The 19,151-nt window shown below is 36.4% G+C and overlaps 1 protein-coding gene across 4 annotated transcripts in view; it reads left to right on the plus strand.

The window, feature by feature from the left end:
- The window catches only part of UBR3 (ubiquitin protein ligase E3 component n-recognin 3), a 114,201-nt gene that overhangs the window by 13,987 nt on the left and 81,063 nt on the right, over window positions 1–19,151 (plus strand). For all 4 annotated transcript variants that reach the window (XM_088146714.1, XM_088146715.1, XM_088146716.1 and 1 more), the window contains exons 4-8: window positions 2,619–2,762; window positions 3,265–3,314; window positions 9,150–9,216; window positions 11,516–11,646; window positions 17,686–17,914. In XM_088146714.1, coding sequence (XP_088002840.1) covers window positions 2,619–2,762; window positions 3,265–3,314; window positions 9,150–9,216; window positions 11,516–11,646; window positions 17,686–17,914 — 621 coding nt within the window. The remainder of the gene's footprint in view (window positions 1–2,618; window positions 2,763–3,264; window positions 3,315–9,149; window positions 9,217–11,515; window positions 11,647–17,685; window positions 17,915–19,151) is intronic.

Genomic DNA, 19,151 nt, shown 5'->3' on the forward strand with positions numbered 1-19,151 from the left:
AGTTGAATGACCCAGACATTGTGATTGGTAAATCATGGATGATAGCTTAGTGTGTAAACTAAGCCATTGTACTTTATTCAGGAAATTATGGTTAAGCAAACCATGCTTTAGTGCAATGTGAGAATGCAGCCAGTGTGCTAAGAATTTCACAAGTACCTATAAAGAGATGGAGAGACAGGATCAACAATGCCTCCTGTGGTGCAATTCATTACTTACCCAGTTGAGCGGCAAGTGACAAATTGCATGAAAACAATTTAATATTTTTACATAAGTGTAAGCTGAAGGTGACAATTCAAATAAAAAATATATATTTAAAAGGCCTATACTTAGAGTCCATTTCAATAGCAGAACTTCAGTATTTTGCAAGCTTAATTAGGACTTCCTCTATTAGCCTTTATATAATTTATATAAAGCCTTTCCTGATTATAAGAATGTTTTTTAACAGCATTCTGGGGTTGAACAAGAAAACAGCATTCCCAAAACCAAATTAAACAATTAAATAGAATTTACGCTGGTGAAGGTATCACCATGCTGGTGTATTGGTCTTAATTTTGGAGCCAGGTTTACAGTTCCCATTTTGGAATGGTATTATGCAGAAATGCTCAACCTTTGATAATTAATTTAAACAGTCACAAAACAATAAAAGGATGGATGGGCTATAGCCTGGCTGATTTTCAGTTCTGGTGTATTCACATCTCAGAAAGGTCTGTGACCACAGTTCCTTACTTGACTCACTGTGGCTGAATATGCTATCCACAAAGGAATCAAATTTTCTTCCTAACTAAGCATTATAGTCTAAATGCTGGAAAATATATTTATGAATGAAAAGCATAATTTGAAGGTATATACACCAATCCCATGCCTCAAATGAATAATAGTGCATAATTTCTTTTAATAGTCAACAATTTCTGTGTACTACTTATTCATGGACCATATACAGTGGGGCAAAAAAGTATTTAGTCAGCCACCAATTGTGCAAGTTCTCCCACTTAAAAAGATGAGAGAGGCCTGTAATTTTCATCATAGGTATACCTCAACTATGAGAGACAAAATGAGAAAAAAAAATCCAGAAAATCACATTGTCTGATTTTTAAAGAATTTATTTGCAAATCATGGTGGAAAATAAGTATTTGGTCACCTACAAACAAGCAAGATGTCTGGCTCTCACAGATCTGTAACTACTTCCTTAAGAGGCTCCTCTGTCCTCCACTCGTTACCTGTAGTAATGGCACCTGTTTGACCTTGTTATCAGTATAAAAGACACCTGTCCAAAACCTCAAACAATCACATTCCAAACTTCACTATGGCCAAGACCAAAGAGCTGTCGAAGGACACCAGAAACAAAATTGTAGACTTGCACCAGGCTGGGAAGACTGGATCTGCAATAGGCAAGCAGCTTGGTGTGAAGAAATCAACTGTGGGAGCAATAATAAGAAAATGGAAGACATATAAGACCACTGATAATCTCCCTTGATCTGGGGCTCCATGTAAAATCTCACCCCGTGGGGTCAAAATGATCACAAGAATGGTGAGCAAAAATCCCAGAACCACATGGGGGGACCTAGTGAATGACCTGCAGAGAGCTGGGACCAAAGTAACAAAGGCTACCATCAGTAACACACTATGCTGCCAGGGACTCAAATCCTGCAGTGCCAGATGTGTCCCCCTGCTTAAGCCAGTACACGTCTGGGCCCGTCTGAAGTTTGCTACAGAGCATTTGGATGATCCAGAAGAGGATTGGGAGAATGTCATATGGTCAGATGAAACCAAAGTAGAATGTTTTGATCTAAACTCAACTCGTCGTGTTTGGAGGAGAGAGAATGCTGAGTTGCATCCAAAGATCACCTACTGTGAAGCATCATGCTTTGGGGCTGTTTTTCTGCAAAGGGACCAGGACGACTGATCCGTGTAAAGGAAAGAATGAATGGGGCCATGTATCGTGAGATTTTGAGTGAACACCTCCTTCCATCAGCAAGGGCATTGAAGATGAAACGTGGCTGGGTCTTTCAGCATGACAATGATCCCAAACACACCGCCCGGGCAACGAAGGAGTGGCTTCGTAAGAAGCATTTCAAGGTCCTGGAGTGGCCTAGCCAGTCTCCAGATCTCAACCTCGTGGAAAACCTTTGGAGGGAGTTGAAAGTCGGTGTTGCCCAGCGACAGCCCCAAAACATCACTGCTGTAGAGGAGATCTGCATGGAGGAATGGGCCAAAATACCAGCAACAGTGTGTGAAAACCTTGTGAAGACTTACAGAAAACGTTTGACCTCTGTCATTGCCAACAAAGGATATATAACCAAGTATTGAGATGGACTTTTGATATTGACCAAATACTTATTTTCCACCATGATTTGCAAATAAATTCTTTAAAAATCAGACAATGTGATTTTCTGGATTTTTTCCCCCATTTTTTCTCTCATAGTTGAGGTATACCTATGATGAAAATTACAGGCCTCTCTCATCTTTTTAAGTGGGAGAACTTGCACAATTGGTGGCTGACTAAATACTTTTTTGCCCCACTGTATTATAATGTTGTCTGTTAGCCAAACATTTTAGCTTGTATCATTCTGTAAGGATTGGTCCTTGGAGTGAACTTGTATCTTTAAAATATATTTAAGGTGGTGGAGAAAATACATGTACAAGGAAAAGCCATGAAAAATACCTTGTAGCTTTGAAAGGTTCTGGACTGACATTTCCTGAAGATAAGCTTGCATGTGGAATGCAGGATCAAGCAGCTGGAGCTAGCGCTTCAGTAGTTCAAGGTTTGTATTAAAAAAAATACTTGTAATTATTACTTGAAGAATTCCCAACTTTGATTTATTTATGTTAACATATAGAACTTTTAAAGTGGCTTATGAAATGTTCTTGAAAGTGCACAAATAAAGGGAGCAAAAAGTGTATCAAAATCCTTATTCAGTTTTCAAAATTGGGGAATATCTGATTCTTAAATACCAGTTTAAATTACGTAGAAATATTAGGACCCCTTTCTGATAAGTTTAGAAAATACAACATTTTGAATTACAAATAGTAATTGTGCTAAAATGACATTTCAGTAGTAGCAACCTACATTTGTGTTCCATTCTAGAGATAGTACCAAATCACAAGTATCACTTAAGAATTTAGCATTTTCCAGTTAGACTTTAATTTCAGATTCTAAAGAATTAATGTAGGTTTATATGGAAGAAGAACTGTAGGTTTGTTTTTAAAATATTTTTCCAGTTTTGTGTGAATTACAAAGGATATTTTAATTTTTAATTTCACAAGGTTTTGCAGGTGCTACACCAGCTTCAGGGCAAGGTGACTCTTCAGATGAGGTGAGATTTCTTCAGAATAAAATAAAGTGTAATCTTATGTGACAGAAATTAATATATCATGAGCCTCATTGTATTTGTCTTTGTTAACAAATTGATTGAATAGTATCATTTATGCTGAAAATGCCTCCACTAAGAAAACTGTTATTACTGCTCTTGTTGAACTAATTTTTCAACTTTAGAAATCATAGCATAGATAGCAATTTCTGAAAATAGGCTAGCTTAATATCATGTGAATTTAATCGTGTAGAACAGGTTTTAACTAGTGTTACTGAGAATATGATATGCATCTTTCTAAATCTGTGGTTGAATCAGTAATGGCTATTACATTTTTTTCACATGTTCTACATTTATAGCATTATAAATCAGTATTTATCTTAATATATGTAATAAAGATAAGAGCGAAAAAATGAATCCTGGCATAAATATGCATTCAGTTTTCTAAACCAGGAATTCTCAGAACAAGAAAAAGCCCTTTGGATAATTCTTGGATCAGCTTCTTCCTGACTTCCTCTTAACTTTCAATCAATCTGTGTAGTGCAAAAATAAAAAGGAAAAAATAGGGTAAGAGGACCACTGAAGCTTCAGTCTCTCTGCAGTTCTGGCCTGGAACTAGGCTCCTGGCTCACGGTCAAGAAGGATTTAGCTAATGTAGTTCCCACATATGGAAGCAAACAGTGCCATATGTTGCAACTATGTGCAGAGATCACCTTCTTGTTATAGGTACACATGGATGCTGAAAGACTTTTTAATCATACATAAATGGAAAGAGTTACTGTGATAAGCTATGTCCATAATTAAAAATAAAAATTGTGAATGAAAAAAGAAAAAAAATAACATTTTAAATAATAGGTTTTATAAATTTATAAAATATTTTTCTATTATATGGTCCTATTTAAATGTTATCCAAACCAAGAATCATATTTCAATGGAGAATCCACTCAATAAATGGATGATGTTACATTGTGAAGATGTAGCCAAGAATTGGTTGTCTTTTTACTTTTCCAAAAAAGGCAGGATTTCACATTATGAAAGGTCTTTGAATTCACTAGCTTCTTTCAGGTCTTCTCTGTCTCTTGCCCAGGACAGAACTTTTCCTCCTATTTTCACTCTGCGATTCTAGTTCTAAAGCTATTTATCTCCCAAAGCTTTTATTTCTGACTTAAGCTTTCTTATGTCTCAATTATATAATTATAATTGAAAATATATATTATGTCTGAAAGCTTGCTTGTCTTGTTCCATTTCCTTTGAGTGTTCTTTTTTTTTTTCCAAACCAGTCACCTCTTTGACCCTGTCAAGGACCCTAAGTGAATATCTCCAAATCCTTGAGTAAAACCAAGAGTCACCCATTGGGGGAGATGGGCGGCATACAAATTTAATAATTAATAAATAAATAAATAAATCTCAACGACTGTTGGTTATGCTTGTATCATTGCATCGCTTTCAGAAAATCTCCGAGAGCCTATAAACAATAGTTCCAGCTGCTATTCAGGCCACTCAGAAACTGTTTATGTGAGTTACAACATTATTTTCCAAGACAATAATGTGGTATTTAGTTATACGCAGGCTCAGTTGTGCTATGCCTAGCACCATTGAGACTGTTCCTCAAGGTCCACTGTTGAGTATTAACCACTATAGAAGCTTCTCAGGCAAGCATAATTTGGGGTCATATAAAATTTCTCTAGAGCTGAGTAGATTTGTTGAAATGGGTATATGGCATAGGGGTGGGGATGTGGGAAAGTCCCTCTGTCTTTCCTACCAAAACCACTTGTATCATTTAGGTTCAGTAAAAGTAATCAGTGCAGAGGAAGACCACTGAAAGCCCTAATCAACATGGAGCAAGGGATTAGCTTCTTCCACTAATCCTAACATCTATGACAACCTCTTTTTAGTTTAAATAAATTACTTGCTCCCGGGATTGCCTCTGCTTTATGAAACACCTCTCTTTAAAAAAGAAATAGCGAATTTATTATTTTAATTGATCTGTTTAGCTAAGACAATATTATATCCATCCAAGACCTTGCCTTTCTTTGGATTTTTAGTACATAAAAATAATTATCAACTTCTTCTGGGCCATTTTAGTACTATATCAGTAAACCTGTTTGCATCACTGACAAATTGCAGTCCAGATCTTAGGGATGCTTTATTTCTTCCTTCAAGTCTTCTACTTTCCAGTATCCTGAGGCAAATCAAAATTAATAGCTGTTGATGACTGAGTCAAGTTTAGGATAATGTTTGAATATGGATCCCTGGTTTATCCTCCAGGGGAAAAAACACCAAGAAAATGAAAGCTATGACTACAGTGGCTCACTATTGTATCCTAGGATCTACTGTCCTTGCACCTAGATGATTTAAAGCTTGCTATAGACATTGAGGATACAATATCTATTTGGCCTCAGGATGTTCCAGCAATTCTGCCTAAGTTTTCACTAATTCAGCTTCCTTGATAGTGTTCTCCATTAAGGCACTTCCCTCAGAGCTTTGTATAGTAGCCAGTTGGCTCACTTCTATATCTGTAGAAGCAGTCTTTAAGATAAGTGTATTCCATCCCATTTCTGTTTTTGGAGATCAGCAATAATTGCAGCCATATTTAAGTCAGCTTACGTACATTCCAGTTTCCCAAAACTGGGAAAACAGCATCAGTTATACTATGAAGATTCCTTCTGGTTTTATAAGTACAGAGGCATCTTGAACCAGCCATGAGTGAGTCAGAGGAATACAATGCAGTATTAGTTTTGTAGAGTCCTTGGTGCTCTCTGAGCTTGGTTGTTTGATTGCAGACGGATGTTACTTAGTCGGGTAATGAAACATCTGCAATCAAACAACCAAGCTCAGAGAGCACCAAGGACTCCACAGTTCAACCCTGAGCTATATATATTCTCTTCTATTAGTATTGGTCTTATTACACCTCAGTTTGCTGATACGTTCCTCATCTTCTAAGACCTAATTGTACTGGAGAAAATGAATCTAACAAATGAAATGAAGACTGCACGCTCCCTTCCCTCATCTTTTAGATATGACCAGGGTCAAAACCTAGTTCATCTCTTTGCCTAATCCCATCAGACCCAAATTGACGCTCCCTGCCCCAGATAAAGCCCCCTGCAAACCCAACTCATCCAAAGAAGAGATGCTTCCTCACCAGTTCACAACACAGCTCAACGGCAACCCTTACAAGGAAACTGCAACCTAGAGAAATCCTAACCTTCCATCCTCCATCAGCTGGTGACCTCAACATTCCTTTTCCTTTAAGAATGAACTTCCCCAGATCTGCTGCCCTCCTGAAAGGTCCGTTTTGCCTCACAATAGAACTCACCCCAGTTACACTGACAAGGACCTGCCTAGCTTCCCCAAACTGGCCAGCAAATCAGATCCCTAGCATCTCCCACCTGGTACCCCTCAACTTCTATAAATTTTTTGCAATGAAATTGCTGACAATTTCTCCTTGGTGTTGTGCTCCTTTGGCAAATTCCACAACATTATTGCCATAGTGAGATGGAACTAGGGGAGAGTCAGAAGGTACTAAGCCTAAGTCAAAAAGATTTCATCATTCTGAAGGCTCTGCCTTTTCTGGGTTGTTGAGTTAATCTGTTGCTGGAGGCTTCCAGTATTCCAAATCAGGCAGAATGTTCAGGGCATGTGCCCAATGTTCTCTTTTGCTTTTTCTTTTCCTTTTCAAGTCAGTGAATTTTGTCATATTCTTCTTAGTTCTTTTTAAATCTGTTTTTTTGCTGTTCTTCTAGAAATAGCTTGACATAGCAGAAATTCAGCCAACAAAACTTTCCCTTTTGTATTGTTGAGACTGCTAAATTTCTGCAGGTCAGTTTATTATAAAAGTTGCCAGAGTAAAACTAGTCAAAATCTATCTCTTCTTGAAAAACCATAATTGATAGCAGTATTTCAGGTTCAGCTTTAGAATGTGACTTTTCTGATGTTATTTCAGACTAGTTTTCAGCTATGATTGTAGAAATAGAATGTGATACATGTTTCTAATCTCAGCAAAAGTTTTCAGGACCATACCAAACTGTATTTGTAGGGGAAACAGAATGAGGTCTTTAGTCCCACAATGTAGAAAATGTTAATTGAATCATAGGATCTATTACATTCTAGCAATACTATTTATATTGGTATCATTCAGTGTACTATGGCTTACTTTAATTTTTTTAATTAAAGTATTTCTAAAAAGAACACTGAAGTTGAAATCAGTGTTTTACATTAATGAGGCAAACTAGTCTCTACAGAATATTGGACACAAAGGAATATCTGAAGTAAGAGTGTATAACCAGAGGGCCAGGAGTTGCATGCAAAACCCTGAAAGGCTTGGATGTAGCCCCCAGGATTAGTTTGAAAATTGCCACAAAATTATATTTTTTCAATATGATAGACGGGAGAAAATGTTCCCTAGGGAACAATCTTATTAACTGAAATAAATATTTGGGTGTTTTTGTCCTGGTTATACCTGCCTTTTGAAAATGGCCCATAGCATTTGGTCTGAAGAATGTTGCATGCCCCAAATATAAAGTAAGAGGATTTAGATGGGTATCTGATACAGGGATCTTTTGGGGTAGGACTGGGCAGAATCAGGATACCCACGGGTATTTGTGGTGTTGAAAAAGAGAGATCCTTTTCAGTGCAGGATTTACATTTGGAAATGTAAAAGGCTCCTGAGTACATAGAGGAGGATACAGGAAATGGATATTTAAGAGCAATATACTTTCTAAAGATTGGATTATTTAATTTTGCAATTTTAGGATACAGTTTACTAAATTCCTTATTAACCAATTTTTTTATGATAAACAGAAAACTTTAAAATGCATGTAAAATCCATATAGATATAAAATCTGAAATTCAATTAGCTTCATTGTGATTTTTCTACTTGGATGAAATTAAGCGTAGCATATTTACTTCTAGGAAAGTAAAAAAAAAGTCTAATGCGTTTGTTTTCTTATGATATTGGTGTATTTCAACTGTTCTTGCTCCAGTATATTCCCATTATTATATATCAGTAGTGTAGATATTACATATAAAGACTGACATCGTATGAGAGTGTCAAGGAATGTTCAAGCAGTTACTGAAAACTTGATCTTTTCTGAAATTCATGATTCCACTTTTGATATTTATGTAATGGATTTATTTAAATGAATCCTCCTTTAGGTTCCTCTGAATAACTAGATTTCCCTGTCATGAAGGAAAGATAAATACTTAATTAGTTTTATAATTCAGGAGAATGCCATGATACTGTTTCAGTAGGTTGCCATTATATACACTTCCAACTTGTTGATGGAAGAAATTTCTTGTAGTATATAACATTTAGGTATTAGAAAATGCTTTGGGTTCTTCTAATAGTGCTTAAACATTGAATGTTTACAATCATTTTCTAATAAACTGATATTGTGGTCTTTTGCAAATGTTTCTAATTGAGTGCATTGTAACTTAACAGTTATATAACACCTTTTAAGTCATTTTGCCATTAATCAGCAAATATCTCATTGATTATGCTTTTCTATCTTAACTTACAATTTTAGTAATTCTTTAAAGACAGTTTATGCAGGATAAGATCCACCAGTGATGCAACCATAAAAATAGTTAGCAGCAGCAGGAGGACGTTTGAGAGGGACTATAAGAAGCTTTCTGATGAAGAATATATTTTAATAACCTATTTCCAATAAATAATATGCTAATATTTAGCTTGAAATATTGGAAGTGTTTCTGAATAACACGTGGCAGTAAATTAATGTTCCTAGGGGGAGTCTGTTTCCATCTTTTTTTCCCCAGAGCACAGCACAACAGATCTGATGTTAAGATTTTTCTATTTATCCATTTTCAATCTCTTTATCTCAGGAGGACCAGGATGGTAGCCAAGGTGTGGGAAAATGCAAGAGAGTAAAATTAAGCAACACCACCAAAGGTATATAGTCAATTGTTGTTGGATACTTTATGTTTTATAACTGAGTTTCACCCAACTGATAGTTTTGAGCTTCCTTGGATGAGGATGAGTGTGCTCTCAAATCTGTAATGTGTATGGTATTGTAGAAGCAAAAAAATGTATCTTAAATATGAGCAATATAGACTGACTATAAAGACTTAGTAGTAGATGTATTGTGCCTGGTTTAGGTTCACCTATTCAGTTCTAAAGGAAAAGTGAATAAAAGAGTTAAAAAGATGGTTTCTTCTTGCCCAGTATAATTGTATTGCTACCACACTAATTAAGGCTGTCAGAGGCCTATTTTTTTAAAGAAATATATTCCAGCTATAAGAACTCTCTCAATCCAGATCTTTCTTTTCCATTCTGTCAATGAGCAGAAGCTTGGGGGTGGGGTGGGGGCAAAATATCAAGATAGTGCTTGTGACTGTGTGATCGAAACTCTGCCTCTAGTAAATGTGGGCAATGTTGAGGCTTATGTAGGAGGAGTGGGGCTTCAGTCATGAAATTCCAACTGCCATCTTGATTTTTTTGACAATCCCCTCCTCCCCCACAGATGCTGCTGAGTGGTAAGTTTTCTGTGACTGTGTAGAATCAGGAGCATTGGACAGGCATATGACGTCTTCTAAAATATGGGTTTTTCAAATAAAGAGATTTTGGTTTCTGTCTCAAAAATATCCTGATGTGTTTTGTAATCTGTTAGAAACTGATTTAAAATTTGCCTACAGGTAATGGCCTCCTACACTTATTTGTACAGTAACTGTAGTGTAAGATAACAGTTACGATGGACTTAGAACAAGGAGTTCTGTCTTTAAGCTCCCTCTTTTTTTTACTGACTGAGTGGTTTTGAGCCAGTTGTAAGTCAAGCCTATTGTGTAAGATTGTTATTGTAGTTGTAAAATTAGGAAAGATCTCCCATGTACGCTGCCTTAAACCTGTGAAAAGGTGATGTACTGTATATATGCAATAATTATATAAATAATTGAATATGAGCATTTGCAGAAAAGAGCTCTTCCTTTGTCCATATAAAGCTTCCTGGTCTCATTTCACCCAACCAGGCTTACTTTAACTCCTGATATCCAACTGGTGAAAAAAAAGGTAAAAAATGTCTGCAGAAGAAGATTCATTTTATAGCCTTGCCCTTCTCTCTTTCTACATATTCCTTCTTTCATTTGTATTTCCTTGAATAGTTCAAATGATCTTCCCAGTATATAACTAAGAATGCAGAAAATAGTTCTAATGAAACTTGAACCCAAATTAATTAGATATACAATAACAGCTATCCTTCATTCAGAATGAATTGTGGACTGTCTCTACAGTGTTTCACTTCCATGGATATAAGGGAGGAGGGCTAAAATAAGAGCAGAACGGGAGTAGAGGGTAGAAGTCTTCATCTATCCCTTTCCCAGTGGCATGACTCTTTGATTAGGCTATTATTATTAATGGTTTTAACTGTAGTTTTAAAAAAAATATAGAAGCTTTTGGCTAAAGAAGACTGGGGCACCAACCAAAACTTGTTCCCAGTTCAGTGGGGAATTGCTGGATTTGTCAGTCTTCTGAAGATGGCTCATCAAATAAATCATTTTCCACAAGCACTGATGGATTCAGTCTGCTGGATCATGCAAGTGCAACCATGGTTGGATCCAGATCTGTACTTTCTTCCTGTGGCCTTGGGCTGCTTGAAAACATGGTCCACAAGATTGGGTGACATTCTGTGACACAATGAAATGTAGAAAAAAAAGTGGGATTGATGCAAATAGCCTTTCTTACAATGAAGATGATTTGGTGAACTTCATACCCTTCTATAAACAGAAGAAATCCTTTAATTTGTGGAATGGACATTTTGGATCCCAAACCATTATGAGCTGCAACAACAGAGAGAGAGAGAAAAGAACACACAAACGCTCACACCACAAATTAATATTTATTTATTTTTATTTGGACTTTATTTGCGTGAGGCTGTTAATGCCACTCCTGATGGCATTAACAGCCTCACGCTATAATAAAATAAAAATAGAGCTGCAGTAGTATCATTAAATTAGCTATCAAAATGCTCTCAATGATGCTGGATTTTGATATAAGTTACTAAAAAGTAAATTATTTGTATCTATGCTAAGAAAACCACTAAATCTAATGCAAGATTTGATCAGTTATTCTGAGGAGAACATACTTTTGCTTACCATGTTGCTGGATTAATTTGTTAAGATATCGACGCTAGTAAAGCCAAAATGTGATGTTCTCTCTTGAACCCCTTCATCTAGCTTTTATTCTCATTTTTGTACAGATCAGTCCATCATGGATGTTTTGAAGCATAAATGTTTTCTAGAAGAGTTATTATTTTGGACAATAAAATATGAATTTCCTCAGAAAATGGTAACTTTCTTACTGAACATGCTTCCAGATCAAGATTATAAGGTATTAGCATATTTCTTCTTTCTTTTGTCCAGACAGTTCTTATAGTAATTTGTGTAAAATCATTTGCAGTAGTCTAAGGCAGATGTTAGGGAGAAAAGTCCAACAATTTAATACAATATTCAGGATATTAATAGAAAATAGAATAGAAAATAATAATGTGAAATAAGTTGCAGTAGTTTAAAAGATCAAGTTAGGTGATTGAAGGAGTCAGAAGTGTTTTAAACAATGTTCTGAGTTGGGAAGAGGTGAAAATATAAAACCTCATTGGTAGATCCCTTTTTCCAAAAGCTACCCACTAAAGATAATTATGCTTAGTTGCCATTAATCATACTGAACCTCTTGATTCACTCGTGGTCTACCAAAAACATCTTCCTTCAGGCCAGCTCTTGGAAGAATAGAAAGGATGGTGTCATTCTGCCCATAACCAGAAATACAGAATTTAACAGAGGAGTAGCTGTGTAGCCAAATACTGTTGTACATCAGGAAGGTTTCAGATCAAGCAAATTAACCTAAATGTTTGGATATAAAAAGGAATTTATTAGGAAAGATGGAATATAGGAAATACAAGGGAAGGTAGCTATCACACAGAATTTGAATAAAATCAATATAGTCAGCCTAATTTAACTAGGTATTTATCTCTTTGAATAAGATTATTTGGTTTCAAAACTTGTTTATTGCAGATAGGGTGGTCAAAGAGAAATCCTGGTTGGATGAGTTGGGCAGGCCCTCTTTGCCTCTTCTTTTTCTTCTTCTTGAGCACTAGTCTCTCTGTTTTATTGAACGTGAACTATAAATGAAAGTCATCCTCTTTCAGGAGGCTGACTGTTACTTTGCCCAGTTGAGCAAACTGCTCCATCTTTGACACCATAAGAAAATTCTATTGCGGCTGAACTTCTTCCTAATAACTTTGTTACTGAATGATGAAGGCACTGACGAGTTTTTACTAGTTATGCCATCATATGTGAGAGATTTTGGGGAAACTAAGAATATTGTTTAATCATACACTCAGCACAGGATCTTTATAAGGCATTATTATGTTATAAAAATAAAGCTATGAAGTAATTTGCATTTTTGGTGCTTTGGCTTTCATAACTAACACGAGTGTATCTCTAATACTCTCAATTCTAGCAATAATAATTACATTGCTTGGGAATTTATACACACACACACACAAGATTGTATAGACTTTGTGACTTTTTGTAGCATGTGAAATTTAAGGACATACAATTTAAATAATTGTGAAGAAAATTGCTGTATGGAAGTATCTTCAAATAAGACTTACTCAACAATTTAACCCCCATTTATGGTCTAAGGTACATTTTGATTGATTATATGACATTGAGTTGGTGTTGATTCTTAGCAACGACATAGACAGATCTTCTCCAGGATGACTAATTAAAATACATTCAAGTAAAGATGCTGCTTAGTACTCCCACAACTACTTTTTTGCTTGTTTAAAATAAACCTCCTCAATGTGGAACAGATGCATAATGCATTTTAATCTATAGTACTAGGAGCTATCCACTGGAAGCTCTATTAGTCAGTTGAACTCATTGAATTGCATTACACCTTATTTACTCATAAAGCATATTTTATCTTCCAGCTTATTGTACAGCCCCACTACATTAATATAATCCTTATTCCCTTTGTTCCCATTGTCCTTTCTTAACTCCCAGTTTTTTAAATATCTTTCAGTTCTTTTTGTTGAAATGTTATGTATTGTATATAATCGCAAATAAGTTGAGAATTTTAGGCACGAAAATGCACCCCAAAAATTGGGTTCACCTTATCCACGGGTGGACTTATCCACGAGTATATACGGTAATACTTTTTAAAACTATCCGTATATCCTGTATATACTTGCGTATAAGCCCATCTACAGATAAGCTGACCCTCGAATTTTTAACCAACATATCAAGAAAAATGGATAATAAAAAAATATACCACCTGTGGATAAGCCAGTTGTGAAAATTAAAACATATGAAGATTTTGAATGTCGGCTTATCTGCAGGTGGCACATTTTTAATGGATGTAAGCCTACTGAATCCAGATTAAAACACTAGTCTCTGTTTCTGTTTTAAAAGATAGAATTTTATTATATGCCTTGTATAAGATATTGTACACTCAGAGATTTCATATATATTTAAGAAGAAGCATTATATTTTAAAAATATTTTTATATATTTTTTCCTCTTGGAAAGGTATTAGTGCTATATTGCATTCAAACCTTGGTTATGTACAGCAACTAATTTTATTATTCTTTCAGTAACACTTCTACATGAAAATTCTGGGAGAGAGAATCTGGAGAGATAGATTGAACGACTATATTCTGATACTGCAAACCTTACCTCTCCATTTCATTTAATTCAGTTTGGCCAGGGACTATTCTGAACCAGTGCTTGGGCATCCTAATATACTTCATTAGGTCAATAAATAAAATAAGAGAACATTTATCTTGTGTAGACTGAGTTTAAATGTTCTCTTATTTTATGTATTTAATTTTTATGTACAGTATTATATAAGTTGCCACAGTCCCAAAGGACCTTGAGTAGTATACAGTAAGAATGCAAAACAAAACAGAAAAAAGAAAAAGGACACACAGCTTATTAAAATAGTAATAAAAAAATAAGAAGATAGACACCCATTTATTTATGAAATGAAACTGATTTGTTTATGGAATGTTAACAAAGTGGAAGCTGCACATACTTATGGGTGAAAGTATGCTGCTATCTTGCCCACACCCAATGTACTTCACAAAGAGGGGGGATTTTGAGCAGGACTCCTCTAGTTAATGACTGAATGAGCACATTTAGTCTGGCAAGCATTGCCGATATATCCTGGTGCTTCAGTGTGCAGGGTTTTAACAATAATATTCCAGGAGCATTGGCGACCAAATTAATGACTTTAATTTAGGTGTAATTCTATGTTGTCAGGGTTTTTCAGCTATGAGTTTGCTGCATTTTTGCGCTGCTTGTAGCTTATAGATTGTCTCCAAAGAATGTACCACATGCATCATGTTTCAGTTGTCTAGTTGGGTGGTGATCAAGATACGAGTTATAGATGTTAGGACATTCTGGTCCAGGTTGGGTCATAACTGGCACACCAGCCAAAAGTGGGAGAAGAGTCCTTGTGACTTTCTCTACCTATTGCTTGAGCAGAAGCTGTGAATCCAGGAGGGCCTCCAAGTCATGGTCCACTTCTTTTAGGGATAGCACAACCCTGTCCAGAGTGACTACCAAGTCTGCTGTTATCAGAGTGCCCAGAGGCTTACTAGCAACTATATCTTGGTAGGCTTTAGTCTGAGTTTATTTTGCCTCATCCAGATTCCTACAGTCTTCAGACACTGATTCAAGACTTTCATTGTATCCCTGGTTGGGGCGGCCTTACTCCAGGCTGATGAAGAATTCCTTGCAGTGATTTCATGTAGATGTTAAATGACATGAGGGAGAGCCCTGAGCCTTATGGAACTCAACATTGGAACTCCAATTGGCTTGAGCACTTCCCTTCCACATCCATCAACTAAAACACTCAGATAAGAAAAGAACCACTATAAAACAGTGCCCCCAACTCACAACTCTTGAAGGCGATGCAGAATTATACCATAGTCAATGGTATTGAATGCTGCCAAGAGGTCTAATAGGACCAAGAAGGGTGTACTCCTCCCATCTAAGTCCCAGTGAAAGTCATGTACCAGACCATCTAATACTGTCTGTGCCTGAATCCTGTCTGAGTCTTCCAGGATCCTCTGTAAATTGTTCCCTACCATCTTCTCAGCAATCTTTCCTAAAAAAGGCAAATGTTACCTAAATGGCTGGGTGCAAGTTTTATCTTTTCCTGTAAAGAAGCATTAATAACCTCCCAGATCTAGCTATTCATGCCTTGCCTAGTCATCCAAAGAAGAAAAGAGAAGCATAGATCAAGCCTGGAGGTTGCAGAGTTTAAACTACAATGAACCCTATCTACTTCTCACACAAGTTCAAAAGTGTACCCCAGATTATACTACGTGAATCTACTTCACTCTGCCCAACTGGCATCCAACCCAGAGTGAATATGAGTGACTATCTGCCAAGGAGCCCACAAATTCATCTGGCATATCTACAGGAGTTTTTACCTGCCTGTCCTCCTGCAAAAAGGCCTGAATAACTGTGAATAAGAACCAGTTTGGTGTAGTAGTTAAGGCACCAGGCTAGAAACCTGTGAGTTCTAGCCTGCTTTAAGCCATCTGGGTGACCTTGGGCCAGTCATTGTCTCTCAGCCCTAGGAAGAAAGCAGTGGCAAACTACTACTGAAAATCTTGCCAATAAAACTACAGGGACTAGTCCAGGTAGTTGTCTGAAGTCAACACTGACTTGAAGGCACAAAAAGCAAAAACCCACAAAAGCATACACACCCTGAACAAAACTGCTGGGCAGGAATCTGCAGATGCAATAAGTGCAGAGAAGAAAAAGGGTTTTCTACCCTGGAGGTCTTTGTTACTGGGTGGTTATTCTGCTTGACTGGGTGGTGATTAAAATATTCTTTGGGGGGGGGGTATATTTCTGTAAAGAATTAGACTTGGAATTTGGGAATGTTAGATTTAAGTGTCACTAGAAGAGTTCAAAGGATTCCACTTTAATTAGTTTAGGTGGATATGCTGATTAAGACCCTTTCTGGACAAGGAATTTTGTTACAGTTATCCACCCTTTGGTAATCTTCTAACTAGATTACTGCAGTGGAGCTGCTCTTCAAAATGGTCCAGAAACTGAAGAAATTGAATCTGAAAGGAGGTTGGATATTTCAGCAAGACAACGATTAAAACATTCCTCCAAATCAACCATGAAGCTCTTCCAGGAAAGAGAAGTAAAGGTTTTGGAAAAGCCTTCATAGTTCCCAGACTTAGAGATTATTAAAATATGTGGGGAGATCTCAAATATGCAGTGCATTTAAAGGGGGCTAAGAATATTTCTGAGCTAGAAGAGTTCTGCAAAGAAGAGTCGGGTGGGGGAGGGAATCCAAAAGCAACAATAGAAAGACTCTGGCTATAGGAAACATTCGGAAGCTATTATTTCTGCCAACAGAGCTATTACAAAGTACAAACTGAAAATGTATCCAAATTTTTGCACCTGCCATATTCACTTTTCTTATTTTGAACTTGTAAATAACTCCATGCAAATAGTGAGTATGCACTGAAAGAACAGGGTTCCTCAAAGTGGTCAAAATCGACCCCAAAAGGTCAATGGGACTATCCAAGTGGTCTATTATTATGGTTGATCGCACAGTCAGCCAGATGTTTAGATTGGATTTGACATTTTTGTCCACCTATCGAGTCCTTCCCTGGGATAAACAGATGTTACTATTATTATTATTATTAATATTATTATTCATAGTACTGTTAATTAAAGTTTTATTAAATTAATTTCATATAATATTTGGGGGACAGTGTACAATCTGAAACTTCGTGAAGGGGTCAATGAGCTGAAGAGTTTGGAGACTCTTAATGTAGAAGTTGCATCAATGCTGTTCACTTAGAAATTCTCTGCAACAAATATATAGAAATACTACTCAAAGTCTTTTTGTATTTAGTTTTTCTCCAGTTATATAAGGGACTATTTGGCCCCCACTTTTGAGTTGGATGGTGTGTGTCTATTTGTCTTTTATTTTTGTAACAATCAGATTTGATATATTGTTTTTCACTGACCATATGAGTGTGTGAGAATTAGATACCGTAGCTCCTTTCCTGTGCAGCAGGGTGTCCTTAGAGGTAAGATAGGCCCCTTTTGGAAAGCTTGTCAGACCTGACTATTTTGAAGGTGGGAATTGAAGGGTGGAATGAATTATAATGTGATCTTGGCTGAGAAATGGTGCTATGGATATTGTATTTTGAGTTGTCATTGTTTTTATAATTGGTGTTTGATTGTATTGTTTGACTTTTGTAAGCTCCTCAGAGTCAGCCAGATTGAAGTGGTATGTCATTGAAATAATACATGCATACATACATACGTACTGTGACGTATATGAAAAAGGCAAATTGTAACACTAATATCTGTTTTATACATTGCAGATTGCTTTTACTAAAACATTTGTGCAGCATTATGCTTTTATTATGAAAACACTGAAGAAAAGCCATGAATCTGATACAATGTCTAACAGAATTGTACACATTAGCGTTCAGCTATTCAGCAATGAGGAACTAGCACGTCAAGTGACAGAAGAATGCCAGCTGCTTGATATTATGGTTACTGTCCTTCTGTATATGATGGAGAGCTGCCTTATTAAAAGTGAGCTACAAGGTGGGTTCAGATCTTGCTTTATGATAGCTTTTCTCACAATGCTCTTCAAAATTGTTGGATTTCACTTCTAGTAAGTCCATGCTGGATGGAATTAAAGAATATTCTGTTAAGAACATGGCAAAGCATGTTCTTAATAGAATTACGAACTTTCCTTTTGATGGGAAGGGATTTTCCTCTGTCAGAATTCTAATATGAGCTGGATAGGATTAAAAAGGATTATAGCTAAGTATGGCTATAATCCAGCCCCATTCTTTTTCATCATATTGCTCATATCTGTAGCCCCATGTCTTTCCATCCCTCGTGAGCTTGCAATACCAGAAGCAGAATCATTTTTTACTAAAATATTATCAGTAGCAATTTCTTTCTCAGCATTGCCCACTTCACATTCTTACAGATATGAACATAGAAGACCTGTGGATTTTTCCAGATGTTGCTTTTAGCTGTTTACTTGTTGTTATCGTCAGTCCTAATACTCCTTTTGGGGACCATCTCAAGCATTTCTCTGATTGCTGGCATTTATTAGAGATGATGTCTGGGTATTTGCCATTACCAAGCAAGGATATTTAGTCAAATTTTCCTGTGAACTTCTATTGACTACTATGGTTATTCCTCCTTCTCTCATTTGGGTTAGTTCCATAATCTTGAAAAGGATGCTATTAAATCTACCCAATTCATTGATTGGTACCAAAAGGGTCTACTCTAGCTATTCTGTGGTTACTGAAGTAGAATAACAGCCTCTTTTCCATCCTCTATTTCTGAATGTCCTGAATATATGGTTTACTTTTGTAGATCTTTTCTGACATGCACTTCCATGTTGCCATTCAACCAAAACTTTGTTAGTTTCTGTTATTTATGTGTGAGGACCTTCATTATTAATTTTAGGTGCTTCATTTTGGACTTTTGACAGCAGCACATGTTTTCACAAAGAATATACCCTTCATTGTTATATATCTGTAGTTTTCAAGGAACTTCTGTGTTCCCATACATCAGTGATTTGCTCCTTGTTGCAAGAACCAATCATATCCATTTCCATTTCCACTGTTCCCAGTCCTCTTTGGAACTGGGCAGAGAGATCACCTTCACCGATGATAACAATTATTCCAGTTGTGCTTACCTTCTGACAGAAAGAATAACCTCCTTTGCTCATGACATGTTGTCTGCATGGACATCATGGATAGAACATATTTATGCCTGCAGTGACCATAGTGGTGGCCTGTGCATACCTTCACTTATAAAC

The sequence above is a fragment of the Python bivittatus genome, unplaced genomic scaffold, assembly GCF_059951505.1.
Source record: "Python bivittatus isolate LINGU-HERP-01145 unplaced genomic scaffold, Pbiv_v1 ctg000480_np1212, whole genome shotgun sequence".
Lineage (NCBI taxonomy): Eukaryota > Metazoa > Chordata > Lepidosauria > Squamata > Pythonidae > Python > Python bivittatus.